The following is a 13,940-nucleotide window of genomic DNA, read 5'->3' on the forward strand; positions in this document are numbered from 1 at the left end:
TATTGTATAATGCCCTGTCACAACTTCGTAATGAACTTACTATACGTTGCAGAGTAGATCCTCGGTAAAAACTGAGAGGATAGTTACTGCAATTATCATGAACAAATGATGATATAGATATCAACCTCAACACCTTAAAAATACGATCTGGCAGGTTGAAACCCAAGGTGCAGGATGCCGGGTATTATCACTGTCAAGACGGCACCGTCTCCCCGGCCAGGATGGGAACATGACAACGGCAATGAGCAGGGAGGAAAAACAGTGGAGGCACGGAGTAATGGATATGCCATTGAGTCTCGGTGAGTTAGCCTAAGTCTTCTCTTATATTGTCTTTACATTGTTGAGTTTTCTGCACGCTATAGTTTATTCATTGCCGTCAGTGTTTAGTTCTTTGTAAAGGCTAAAACTGTTACTGCTTGATGGTTCTTCAAATGAGCGTCATGTAACATACGATGAAATCTCCAATTGATTTGTTTTAATTCTTAGATTCGTTGTGTTTTTGTTATGTTTTGTTTGTTTTGTTATTTTTTTTCAATTATGACAAATGAGATTCTTTGACGGCAATAACAATTAACAAATTCTTGGAAGAAATAAAAACTTTGTTTTATCTAACGATAAACATCACACCTCTGTCAAATTCGGTTTGGATCAATATTACATATAGATAGAACACTTTTAGTGAGCTCTGAAAAAAAACAAACACACACACAACCAAAACACTTCATACCATACGTTATCACAATGATAGTCGGCGTTGTCATTGACGTGCTCTTCTTTCACCTTGTTCGGAGAAATTACCTGGTGAACTAAGAGGTAAAACGGCAGCAAAGTCTCGTTATACTTTACGAGGCATATCGTCAGAAGAGGTAGCAATTTTCCAAACTTTCTCGTTTCCTTCCAGTTACGCGGGATTTGTGCTCAGGTTTCCGTCACTCGTTCTCACTATCGTCATCCTCGTGGTCGTTCTCTTTGCCTTGGTCGGGATCTTCACTAATCCCCTGCCATCGTTTTCCAACCCTTCCAAGGTTAGTCCATACTCAGTTGAAAATGACTGCATTCTTGGATTTAAAAAACAACAACAAAATTTCCACCCTTCTTTTTTTTTATTCATGTTTTTTTTTATAATTCAAATGAATTTATTGGGAGTTTTCTGCATTGAGTATATATTACAAATGAAATACAGGGATTTCTTTTTGTTTTCAAGACAGTAAAACATACAGTGTGTACATCCGAATATAACTGAGATATATGTGTACAGATTTAAAAAAAAATAAGAGAACACGTCAATTGGGAACCACTCGAGATAAAGTGATTCAAATGATTTGACTGAATTATGGCACATGTATTGGGAGTGTGAATGCAGAAGACTGTCGAGACTGTCAAATAAGCATATAGCTTGAAGATACGACAGTGTTGCTTTCTGCATTTTAATTCTTTGTTGTTGTCGATGTTTTTGTTCTTCGCAACAAGTTAACAAATAGTAATATAATCAGAGTCGGAATATATTTTCAAGTCAAACTAGAATAACAATCACTGCGACGACAATAATTCAACACACTGTGTTATTACAACCACATTCAAGTGCGAAAGAGGAAAAATGAAAACACACATACAAATACACACGCACATGGGGTCATCCCAAATGCCCGACACCCATCAGTCATACGGCCAATGAACTTGAAATTGAAAAAAAAAAAAGGTCCGTGAGTGAAACAGCCCACAAAGCTCGACTCTAAGCAAAAAAAAAAGAAGGGGTCCACAAGTCTGATACTAACAAAAACAAACAAACAAACAAACCAGACCAACGCTGTGTAAATCAAGCTCCCTGATGGAGTGTCGGACTCGTGGGCCTTGTTTGCCTAATGCCGGACTCATGGGCCTTGTTTCCTAGTCTCGAGGCTGTATGACTCGTGGGTGTCAGACTCGTGACGTGCAACCCACCCCCACCCCACCACACACACACACACACAAACACACACTCATCTCAATATATGCTTACATACGTGCTGGACAGTTTATCAAAACATCGGGAAATCCACAGCTATTTGTATGTCACATACTGCATATTTTTTTTGTAACTTACGCCAAGTTGTGAAAAAAAAGTTTAAAACGTAAGGAAGTTTATAATTATACTACGTTATTGTAGTAGTATTCGATATAATATAGGCGCTACAAGCTTTATTCTATTGATCTCATGTTCTTTGGTTGTTTACATGATAATATACGTACCAATTATCGAAATCTGAACTATAATTAATCCTGCAACCTTGCAACAAGATAACCGCTCTGAACTCGAGTATGTGGTGTCATTAAGTTTCCTTAGTCGACACAAAGTCCTGATTCACTATGTTTCATTCATTGCTGTGGTGACTTATGAGAAGGCTTTTGACAGATGTTTTCATTGCCCGGTGACTTGCGCTATAAGCCCTGGGTGGCAATCAGACGGAGATCAAGCATTGTTTCTTTGTTAACGTTTCCCGGTGCCCTTTTTGTTTGTGCAGCTGATGGAATACAATCCTTAATGCTAGAGTCAATTGCACACGGCCGGATTTCGTGCCAGGTCCATACGGAATTAAAACAGTATCGGACCCGATTCGAGCCGTAGAGACCCGCATTGACCCGCATCGTAACCCGTGTCAAGTCCTGATGGATTCCAGGGGCTACGATACGGCGGTGAAAATTTTTTGGTCATGTTCAAAATTTTCTTACGGATTTCAATTCCGTATTGATATCCGAATTGACCCGGTTCGAACCGCATTGACTCGCGTCGAACCGCTGCAACCCGCAGCGTAAAACCGTATGGACCCTTGCCGTATGCCGCATTGCCTTCAATGCAACGGATGACGACAAGGTTTACATCCGGGTCGGTGCGGGTCGAAGCGGGTTGACATTGGTCGATAGGGGTCGAAAAGGATTCAGGTACGGATTTAAAAAGCGGATTTTTATACGGTTTGAGATGGGTCAATACGGGTCCATAAGGAATTATAATCGTCTCTACGGCTCGAACCGGGTCGATACGGTTATAATTCCTTATGGACCCGGTTCGAAATCCGGCCGTGTTGCGACTCAGACTGTACACTGTAAAAACATCGGTGTTAGATTTAACACCACGGGTGTTAAATCTAACACCGATCAAACTTCAATAAAGGACCACACCCACAGGTGTTAAAAATGCACTGTGATGGTGTTGAAAAGTGTTCACCTGACACTTCGTGGTGTTAATTTGACACTGTACCTGGTGTTATTTTGACACTGTACTGGTGTTAATTCAAAAATGACACCACATGGTGTTGATTTGATATTTGTTGGTGTTAATATCAATGGTTTAACACCCGTCCAGCTTCAATAAGAGACCACACCAGCTGGTGTTACTGGGGTGTAAATTTATTTTCACATTTTTTTCAAACATCTAGTATTTTAATGTAAAATTCTGGATCGTCTTGTTTAAATTAAAAATCAACAAGAAGTGCAGTTACTAAGAAACTCTTCAAAAAACAGTTTAAAATTTGGAAATGACACCCGGAGGTGTTAATTTAACACCATAAATGAGCACCGAAAATTTAACACCAGCTCGGTGTTCACTATTTAACACCGGACTTTTTGCAGTGTAGCATAAATTACCCTCCCTTCCGGGACTATTCCGGCTCATTTTCACCCGGATCAAATCCGTTTTGTGACCCGGCCGTGTGTGACTGTAGCATAAGATCACATATGATCAGTCTCAAACATAGAGTTCGCTTTTTTTTCTGAAGGGGGAGGGGCCAAGTGATAAAAAAAGAAAACTTCCGTGTAAATGGCAAAAGTTGATGTGCAAAATGTGATATTCGCTCCGAAAACTGCCAGACACCCCTCCCCCTTTGCACAGGCACCTACACGGGCGTCTTCACAGGGAAATGACTACAAAGTAATTATGGATTCGGTGAATTACAAAATACTAGTCCATTTAGGATAGATCAGGGCAGTTTCAGGAAACTTGGACCATTCGTTCAAAAGTTCTGCAAGCTTTTTCCATATCAGGGTAGAAATTAGTAATGCACCGCAATTGAAGAATAGAAAGAAAATAAACAGGAAATTTTACTGCATTTAAATTCCTTGTACCATGGAAAAGCTTTTAACATTATACCTCTTTGCACTGGGAATAATTACCTTAAATAGCACATGTCAGCAACAAGTCAAGGAAGTGTGTACTTGTTATTCAGATGAAATTATAAAATGGGTTTGTTAGGTTTAAATGAAAGAGTTGCAGTACATCCCAAGAAATCTCCGAGAGCTCAGTAATTTCATATGAAATATGAAAAATGTTCTTTTTCTTTTGTTTTTGATAATATTACATAGAGTGACGGCATAAGTTGACTTAGATTTGAAGTGAAGATTGGATAATTTGGGGGTATTTTTCATTTATTGTCTGTATCTTGATGTGATATTGTTATCATTCGTCTGTCCTGATGATATGTATTCTTGTTTTTACGAGTCTATTGCATATGTGTACGGGAATGCAATGGGTAATAGTAAAACAATTACTTTTGTGAGCCCTAACCCATGTATTGCTTCCCTGTTCATACTTTGTTTTATACGTCAACTGTGTTATTTCCATGTGATTGTATGTTATGCTATTGGTATTGTCATTTTCATTTGGCTGAATAAATAATGATACTAATAATAATAATAATAACAATAATATTGTAGTTGAGTATGAACACAGCTTTAAAATATGTATGATGCCCTTTTAGTGGTAGTCAGACTCGTGTAGTCAGGTCTAAAAAAAAAAAAAAAAAAAAAAAAAAAAAAATCCCGGACGTCATTTACGAATCTGTGCAGATTACGAGGGTAGAAGGTAGCGGTTGAATCGTGACTATTTGGAATCATTTTACTAAAATATAAACGGAAATCATCAATAGAATACCAGATGATCTTCCTCATGTATATTTTCGTGCAAGCCGGACAATATGAGACTATATTGCTTCTGCGTGATGTCAATTTTCATTTTGCTGCCACTACTGATCATTACCTTTAAATACAAAAAGAAGTGAATTAACTTGCTTCTGCCTGTATGTCAGTTTTAGTTTCCCTATTAACTACTAATCCTGTTATGAATAACTATTAACGAGGTCATGACATAAAGTTATATTCGAGATATGTTTTAAGATTCTCTCTGAAGAAAACTAAATGACATATAAACGCTCCGGCATTACTATAATAGGAAAAAAAGACAGAAAACCTTGCTGAACTAACCACACCTCAATCACTGTTTGTTTGTTTGTTTGTTTGTTTGTGTGTGTGTGTGTGTGTGTGTGGATCATTGTTAAAACGATATCTGGTAAAAGGCGCAGAGTTTTTCAATCTCTGCAATCTATAACTCGTATTGATCGAATGCTACAAACGAGCAAAATATACAAGTGAATCATTATTATCAATATCATGATGTCAATCACAATACTTATATAGGGTATACAGGCGAGAGGGACGGATTTCAGCGGGCCGTTCTTGGCCTACCATCGCTTCCTGAACAAAACGGACGAGTATTTCCCTTATCCGTCGACAGTTGGTAATAGCAGCCAAATCATGGGGTCAGACGTTGAACCATTCTACCCCGCCGAGAGGGATGGAAACAATTCCGATGTCACGAAGCTGGATGGATGCGGAACCGAAGGTGCACATATAAGTCTTATTTTAATGCTTTTAAAAAGATCATTTCTTACTCTCATAGAAATATTGCATCTGTCTGATTAGGATAACTAGATGTAGTTATTCTTTAACAAAAGTGGTTGTGTTGCACATACCATACATAAATTTACACACACAGAGTGACACACACACACACACGCATATATATATATATATATACATATATATATATATATATATATATATATATAATTATACTGTAAATTATGTTACGTACACTTCCTTAAACAAAAATTATCAGTGAAACGTGATGCTACCGGATACTCTGGATTTTAAAAAAAAAGAAGAAAATATTTTAAGACGTCGGGATGACTGCTTATAGATATTTGTATCATTATCGTTACTATCATATATTAGGGCACATTTGTTCTTACCATTAGGTTTTAGCGGATCTTAAAATTGTTTCCTGACATCAAAACTGTGTTATAGGGTTTCCTTCCTTTTCTTGCAGCTATTCGGTCACAGGTTGTAGGTTTGAATATTATACTATAACAGTTTTACAATTTATCTAAGTTACTTTGTCAAAAATCGTAAGAAACCTACTGATATATCAGTTAGGCAGTACATTGTAATTGACAAACTGATATATCAATAAACCTACCTTTACATTTTTATTATAAAAACTGCCTCTAAAGGACAGTATTTCTCTCGCAACCTCATTTCCCATAACTGTACAAGGGAATATACACTGATTTAGTATCAAAATATATACTGACTGGACACTGCTGGACAATTCTGTTTCATTCAATTATGTTTCAGGTCGGCTTCGTATGGTTTACAAGTCAACAGGTAACCAGGGCATGTTTACAAAGGACGCCATGATTGCCGTTTGCCAACACGACCAGGACAATTATCGCACACAAGACACTTTCAACGAGACGTGTGACCATCTAGATACGAATGGGGATTGCTGTCCGACCTTGTCATTGGGTCATCTTACAGCTCTCATTGCCGCAAAAGACTCCTGTGTGGATATAGATGAGGAAGACGTATTGTTGGTTCAAGAGCTGCTCGGAGAGTGTGTCGAAAATTACACGGCCGGATGTTTTGGGGGCGAGCGCGTCTGCACTGATGTATCTACAAATTGCTCAACTCACAGCTCTGCTGTTTACATCATACTCCACTTTCTCACTCCAGCCGATTTCATAAATTCCGTTAAACACGGAACTTTTGAGCTACAGGTTGCCCTAGCTCTGCCTCCTCTAGGTTACTTAAACAACAGAACGCGAGATTTCTTTGACGATCACATAGCCGGGTCTTCGCTCACTGGCAGCGTTGTCGATGTTGTGGCCATTGGTGCAGGGTTTAAGGATAATGTCTTTAGTGATTACATAATTTACGACATGAAATTCATTGCTTTAGGCTTTGCAGTCGTAGTGCTTATCATCTGGTTTTACGTCGGATCTTTTTTCATCACAATCGTGACAATTAGCAGCATGATCATGACCTTACTGGTTGCCTACTTTGTGTACAAGAATGTTTTCGGATTGGTTTTCTTTCCCTATATAAATATTCTAGCAGCAGTACTCATTACGGGCATTGGGGCTGATGATTGTTTTGTTTACGTTGACATCTGGAAGCACATGAAGAAAGAGTCAGATAAGAGTGGCATGACGAAGGAAACCGTATTCCGCGAGACTCTCCGGCACGCCTCCGTCACCATGTTCGTCACCAGCCTCACTACGTCGTCGGCTCTCTTCGCGGGCATTGTTAGTCCAATAACTGCCATTCGCTGCTTCTCAGTCTTTGCAGGTAGCGCCGTTTTGGTCAATTTTATTTTCACACTCACCTGGATACCCGCAGCTGTGGTGTTTCACGACAAATATTTCCTCCACAAAGCAGAGGACGACGGATCAATTAAAACACAAGGCATGTGCTGTCGTTTTGCAAAGGGTCTTCACGACATCATCGGTAAATTCGGCAACAAGTTTTTCAAAGAGTACTTGCCTATAGTCGTCGGTAAGTTTCGGATGTTTTGGATTGCTCTACTATCACTTCTCGGCATTGGCGGCATCTACGCTGTATTCGTAGCACCAAAATTACAACTGCCTTCAAAATCTAATTTACAATTCTTTCACAGCGATCACATTTTGGAGATGTACGACCTTGCATACAGAGAAACATTCTCGTTTGAAGTCGATTTCACCAACTACATGCCAGCGTTCTTTGTGTGGGGCATAGAACCATCGGACAACGGAAATCACTGGGACCCAGATTCAAAGGGAACTACCCTCATGGATAAGAGCTTCAATTTTTCTTCGGAAGAACACCAGGAGTGGATGTACAACTTTTGTGTCAACTTTCGCAATTCCACTTTTCACAATAGCGAAGTGAATTCGACATCTGAATATTGTTTCATGGATTCCTTTCGAGACTTCATGGAAGGCCCTTGTATAAACCCTGTGACTGGAGGGGACCTCTCCCCTTGCTGCGGCCAGACAAACTTTCCATACTCTGCCAGTCATTTCAGACAGTGTGTCATCGTGTATCATGAAGTGCGATGCCAATTATCAACCTGTGATTACACATCTCCAGGACTACGCTTCGATGCAGATGACAACATTGTTGCCATGAGCATTTATTTGTTAACGAATACAGAAGAATCCCAGGAGTACACTGCCATGGACAAGTTCTGGTCAGACATGAATAACTGGGTTGAAGAACAAATGGAATCTGCTCCCGAGGGACTGAGGAATGGATGGTTTATTAGTATCGGTAGGTTTCAACTTTACTTCTTTGATTTACAGCGTGGTCTGGCTCTCGGCACTCCGCTCTCTATAGGCCTGTCTCTAGCTATTGCTGCCTGCGTCTTGCTGCTGACAATTCGAAATTTCCTGGTCACCATCTACGCCATGTACACCATTACTTGCGCAGTCTTTGTCGTCGTCGGCACGGTAGTCCTTCTCGGTTGGGAGCTCAACATAGTCGAATCGTTCATTCTCTCTCTCGGAATTGGTCTGTCGGTGGACTTCACAATTCACTACGGCGTCTCTTACCGCCAATCAAAGACGGAGAGCAGGTCATCGCGATCCATCGATGCTCTGAGGCAGGTGGGCTCGGCCATCACCTTAGCAGCAATCACCACTTTTACAGCTGGCGCAGTCATGATGCCTTCCATTGTACTCAGTTACATACAGCTCGGCACTTTTCTCATGCTCGTCATGACAGTCAGCTGGGTTTATGCCACTTTCCTCTTCATTTCAATATGTCACACGATCGGTCCAGAAGGAACTTGTGCCCAATTTACCAGAGCTTGTTGCCACACGATTTCTAATCGTGTACACGATGAAAATGTAGCACAGATCGCTAAAGAAGCGGAAAATGACAATGACAGAAATACCGTGTATGTTATACCAATTGAAGACCAGTTTGATTTGAACTCTAGTACCAGAGAATTACATAGACCTTGATGTCACTATTTAATGGAACACAAGTCAGAAAGACTTCAGAATAATGCGTTGACGGGAAAGTTCGCGAATGTTTATGCTTGTTAGAACTAGGTTATTTCAGAATACCTCCTCCACCTGACTTTCCAAGGCAAAGTACCCCATGAGGATTACTTGCTTCACCAAGAAGAAAAAGAAAGCCAAGACCGATTTTTTTTTTTTTCAGTTAACCCGGAGCTTGTTGGCACAGATACTCAATTTTGGGTGCATGATGAAAACACAATAGGTGAGCCTTGGGAGCAATGATGACTTTCGTGTACGTTATACCAATTTCAGACTGATATGTTGAGATTTACAGCACCAATGAAGTACATGATACCTGAATATACCAACGCTTCAATACGAGTTTGGTTTGGATTACTTTATTTTCTTTCTTTTTTCTAAATTCAGGCTTTATGAGATAGGCCTGTTGATGGTATCTTGCTGAATGAGTTTGTGTTTGCGTGTTGGAATGACAAAGTCTAAGATTACCCCTCCCCCCACCAGACTCTCCTCGATGAAGAGCTTTTTAACGGTGATCTGTTCCAACAAAATTTTGTCCGGTGTTTTGCCATTTTTTGTTTTGGTGTCATGTGAGCCTTCTTGCAATAAGTGAAACGAAAAATGTGCGCCACGTAACGTGTGTGTATTGTTCCTGTGGTTCACTTTGGACATTCCTTATCGGCTACGGCCTAGTTTTTTTTGTGGGTTTTTTTTTTTTTTGTTGTTGTTCCGCAGACTTTAAAGGTTTTGTTTACTATTGGAAGCAGTGATATAAAACATGTTCGAGTTATCACCTTTGATGCATATATGTAGGTCAGTTGTATCACAAAACATCCTATCATCTAGAAATATCGCAATAAAGCCTAAAAATATAAGGAGATATCACTGTATCTCTCAATAAACCAAAACTGCAGACGGTTTATTCTTGAAACAATTTTTAAAACCTGTTGTTCACTAAAGTATATTCAACAATACTTAACATTGATTATAGTGATGAAAATTTTTACATTTGTTGTTTCTTTCCCGAACTTCCATTTTAAAGTATTTTGAAGCACTAAAGCTTGGTTCTTGTTTCATCTGCAAATGGTAAATAATACCTTTAAGTATAAAAGGGTCTTGCCAATTCTGGTACGTGTTCAACCTGACCGATATCTGCTAGTGTCCATATCGCCGCAAAATAGAACCTCCAAAAATGTCCGTTGATCATGTGTACATCAGTGTCTTCACTCATGCATAAAAGTAAAACAATGTCCGCACCTTCCTGATTGTTGGGTAAAAGTCTCACATGGCATTATCTTTGAAGAATCAAGAGCAGGGGCGGATCCAGGAATTCCGTAAAGGGGAGGCGCCAAAACAAAATTTAAAGGTGGTGCACGCCCGCCTCTTTTTTTTTATTTCTTGTTTTAATAAAAACAATAGATAAAGAGAGGGCGCCCGGTGCGCCCCCCCCCCCTGGATCCGCCACTGAAGAACCATCACATTCATTTTAATTTTCTCAATGATTCATACTCTAATAAAAAACAAAAAACATCAGGCTACATTTCAGCAGGGAAGTGCTACACTAGAGAAGGAGTGAAATCTCTTCGCAATTAATTTTGTGCAAATTTATGAGTAGGTTCTACAGCATGAAAATTGATCGCTTAGCATTTCACTGGCTTTCAGATTGTTGTATTGAGTTTGGATATGGAGATCAAAGAAGGGGTTCATGATTTTAACAATAAAAGCGGTTTTTCAAAGGAAATTTTGAAATAATGAATATATGGAACTTAGTGGCAATCTCGAATAACTACTGAAGTTTTTTTTTTTTCAAATCTCCTTGTTATTATCAAATACCCCGGACTGAAAAAGGAGTGTTAATATCTCATAAAAAATAACATATGACAATCTTGCGCGCATTTGTTCATAATATTGCTTTGCTATATAGGTTTAGCACTCTAATGTGAAATCTTTCGAATTAGAGAATTGGTTAATGCATGTTTCTGCGTGTTTGGGAGCATTTTTATAATTAAAAAGGTACAATATTTGCAAATTTTCTTTGAATGTCCTATATTCTTTGAGAATAAAATGATTGCTGCCCAAAATATTGAAGGGGATAGCTAATTGCTGCTGGCTAGGCATTTTTTATTTTGTTCTTTTTTGTCATCCGTCCAGTGAAGATCTAGTAAAAATGTATATAAGTCAAGGTATATAATGTGGAGAATTAGAAATCTGAAGGTCTTTAATTTCCTTGGATCATATCGAAGAATACAATGAAGATGCTGGTACATGCAGTCTTGATATTTGTCGTGTATCTTGCGTATTATGTGTATTGCATGTGGAAAATTTCGCTCGTGTGACATGGTTTATGTCGTTTCCAAGTAGTATATAAGTGTAAAGCCCATGGATGTCTGACATTCTTAGTACAAAAGGTACAGCAATGAACACAATGATATAATTACAAGAAGATTAAACCATATGTGTGTAGTATATCTAAACGGGTCTTGGCAAGATCATGCCCGTAGAGGCAAAAAAGAAAAAAAAAAGAAAGAAGTCAACATCAAAACATTAAGTTTTCATTTCATTTTGTACAAATTTTTTTCTGTTACATTGGGAACCAAGTTGGAAGAATTTGGATGGCAAAAGCAAAAAAAAAAAAAGAAGAAGAAAAAACAAGATGTAGTTAATTGCGAAGCACCTTTTTCCCCTGAAATTCACTATTTTATATAAATGCATGTGTATATCACTGAATTTACTAGTGCTTGGTGAAATAATGAAGAAATAAAAATGCATGTAATTAATCTATGTCGTTCAATGCAGTTATTTACGGAGGAAGAACACTTGCAGTGTTCATGATGTTTACAATACTGTGGATGTTATACATGTGTATGTTATACGCGTATGTATGCATATGATATCTAAAATGATATATACGTATGAATACATAAAATATATAAAAATACATATAATACACGTGTATATATATACATATATTATATATAAATATATATATATATATATATATATATATATATATATATATATATAATACATATATATTATATGTATTTATTCATAAAGTCCTACATGTATATTTACAAACATAATGACAAAAAACGAAAATGAAAATAAATCATTCCAAAGAAGAAAACTTCAATAGTGCCCTCGATACGAATGAATACTTTATATACTAAATATTCCAAAGGTTTCCTTACTAAAGTATTGCAGGCATTGCCAGCAGGTTTGGGTTTCGTGTGGTTTATAAGCTTTGGGAAAACGTAGACACTTTTTCGATCAACAGCGGAGTCTCACGTTTGGCGTAGTACGCCCTCTCTTGGGGTGTCTCAGGCCGTAGACAGTTGCACAGCGTTTTATTTTCAATAATGGCGATTCACAGTATCTTGGTCATGTTCTGCCTGAAAAATTCAATCACCCATTCATGCAATCTATTTCTTTCGTCTTTTTGTTGCAAGGGGAACTAATTTTTTTCGAGCTCATCCTGATTGCCCTCAACTGCGGTTTCCACGTCGACTTTATTAGGGAGTTTAGATTTGCGACGCGAACGTTTCAGACGACTATTGCGCTGGGCATTCTCCTCTCTCCCTGCGTCGATAGGCCATCGATCGCCATTTAGTGAGCTTTAGATTTTGCGACGCGAACGTTCAGAGGAAAAAAATACGTTCTACACATGTGCACAATATTGCTTAGCAAAATCAATCTATCAATAGCTTGCGTCCTTTGAATTTTCACTACTCGTTTTGGGTCATTTTTGATTCCGCTCACTTAATGACGCAAAGAGCTTTTCGATGCACTCATACATTGTTGATCATTTAACTGTAAAGAGTATGTCACCGCGTATAAGCCCAAAGCTACTTTGCAACACGATGCGGCGGGGGGGGGGGGGGGGGGGGGGAGGGGGAGAACGGCCAATGCAACCGTCGCGTCGTCTTAAACGTCCGCGTCACAAACCTAAAGCTCCCTGTTGCTGTTTGCGATTCAAATTCGCCACTACATCGGCATCTTTGGCCACGTTTCGCGGTCGGTGTGTGCATGCTGTCCGCTGCGGTCCCGATTTGGATTACATAACATTTGCAAATCGTGTCACTCAACTAATTCAAGACCAAATTCACACTTCGTTTGAGTTGACTTCAATAGATTGAGCAAAATTAGAAAAAAAAAAGTTAGATGTTCCATCACAGTCAGACCTAACAAAAAGAGAACTGAAATTTTGAGGTTTCACATGCCTATTTCACGAAGCTGTCCCGTAGGGAGCACACTCACGGGAAAACTGTGCAGAAGAATTAATAACGTCAGCACCTCACCGCCATTAGCTTGTACACAAAAGTATAACAAACATTTACAACATACTTTGGGTTAATGATTCAACGACTACCACTTCTTTCCCCTAAAATTCATCATTACCAGGCTATTGCAGTCTTGTAATAACGTGGCAATAGCGATATTTTGGAGGTGTTTTTGTTTTTTAATTGCATTTGCGCACTAGAAAGATCCGACATCACATTGACTTCGCACTCAAAGGCCATAGTGTATAAGACCTGGAAGGAGTTTCATAAAGCTGTTCATAAAGTTACGAACGACTTACGAGCGACTGGTAATCAGTTCTTGTGCTGAATTATGGAAATTCTGATAAGTATAGCATATCAGAACTGATCACCAGTTGCTAGTAAGTTGTTCGTAACTTTACGAACAGCTTTATGAAACAGGGCCCTGGTGAGGCGGTCTGTATAGTACACACACACACACACACACGCACACGCACACACACACACACATACACACACACTCACACACACACACACACACACACACACACACACACACACACACACA

At 38.9% G+C, this 13,940-nt stretch overlaps 1 protein-coding gene across 1 annotated transcript; it reads left to right on the forward strand.

Annotated features, from left to right (window-relative positions):
* Nucleotides 1-174: 174 nt before the first annotated feature.
* On the forward strand, nucleotides 175-9,095 carry LOC139735109 (protein dispatched homolog 1-like). The gene is made up of 4 exons (XM_071645880.1): nucleotides 175-299; nucleotides 902-1,025; nucleotides 5,446-5,650; nucleotides 6,445-9,095. Exons 1-4 carry the CDS (start codon nucleotides 175-177, stop codon nucleotides 9,093-9,095), a joined length of 3,105 nt encoding a protein of 1,034 aa, XP_071501981.1.
* The last annotated feature ends 4,845 nt before the right edge of the window (nucleotides 9,096-13,940 follow it).

This window comes from Diadema antillarum, unplaced genomic scaffold (assembly GCF_040938485.1).
Source record: "Diadema antillarum isolate AM-2024a unplaced genomic scaffold, OU_Dant_1.0 seq00000563_RagTag, whole genome shotgun sequence".
In the NCBI taxonomy this organism is placed as follows: domain Eukaryota; kingdom Metazoa; phylum Echinodermata; class Echinoidea; order Diadematoida; family Diadematidae; genus Diadema; species Diadema antillarum.

Bases quoted from the DNA above. Each gene is read 5' to 3' on its own strand.
- LOC139735109 (XM_071645880.1), top strand. From the start codon at position 175: ATGCCGGGTATTATCACTGTCAAGACGGCACCGTCTCCCCGGCCAGGA. The intron at 300-901 runs GTGAGTTAGCCT...GTTTCCTTCCAG, and splicing joins GGATATGCCATTGAGTCTCG to TTACGCGGGATTTGTGCTCA. The intron at 1,026-5,445 runs GTTAGTCCATAC...ATACTTATATAG, and splicing joins CGTTTTCCAACCCTTCCAAG to GGTATACAGGCGAGAGGGAC.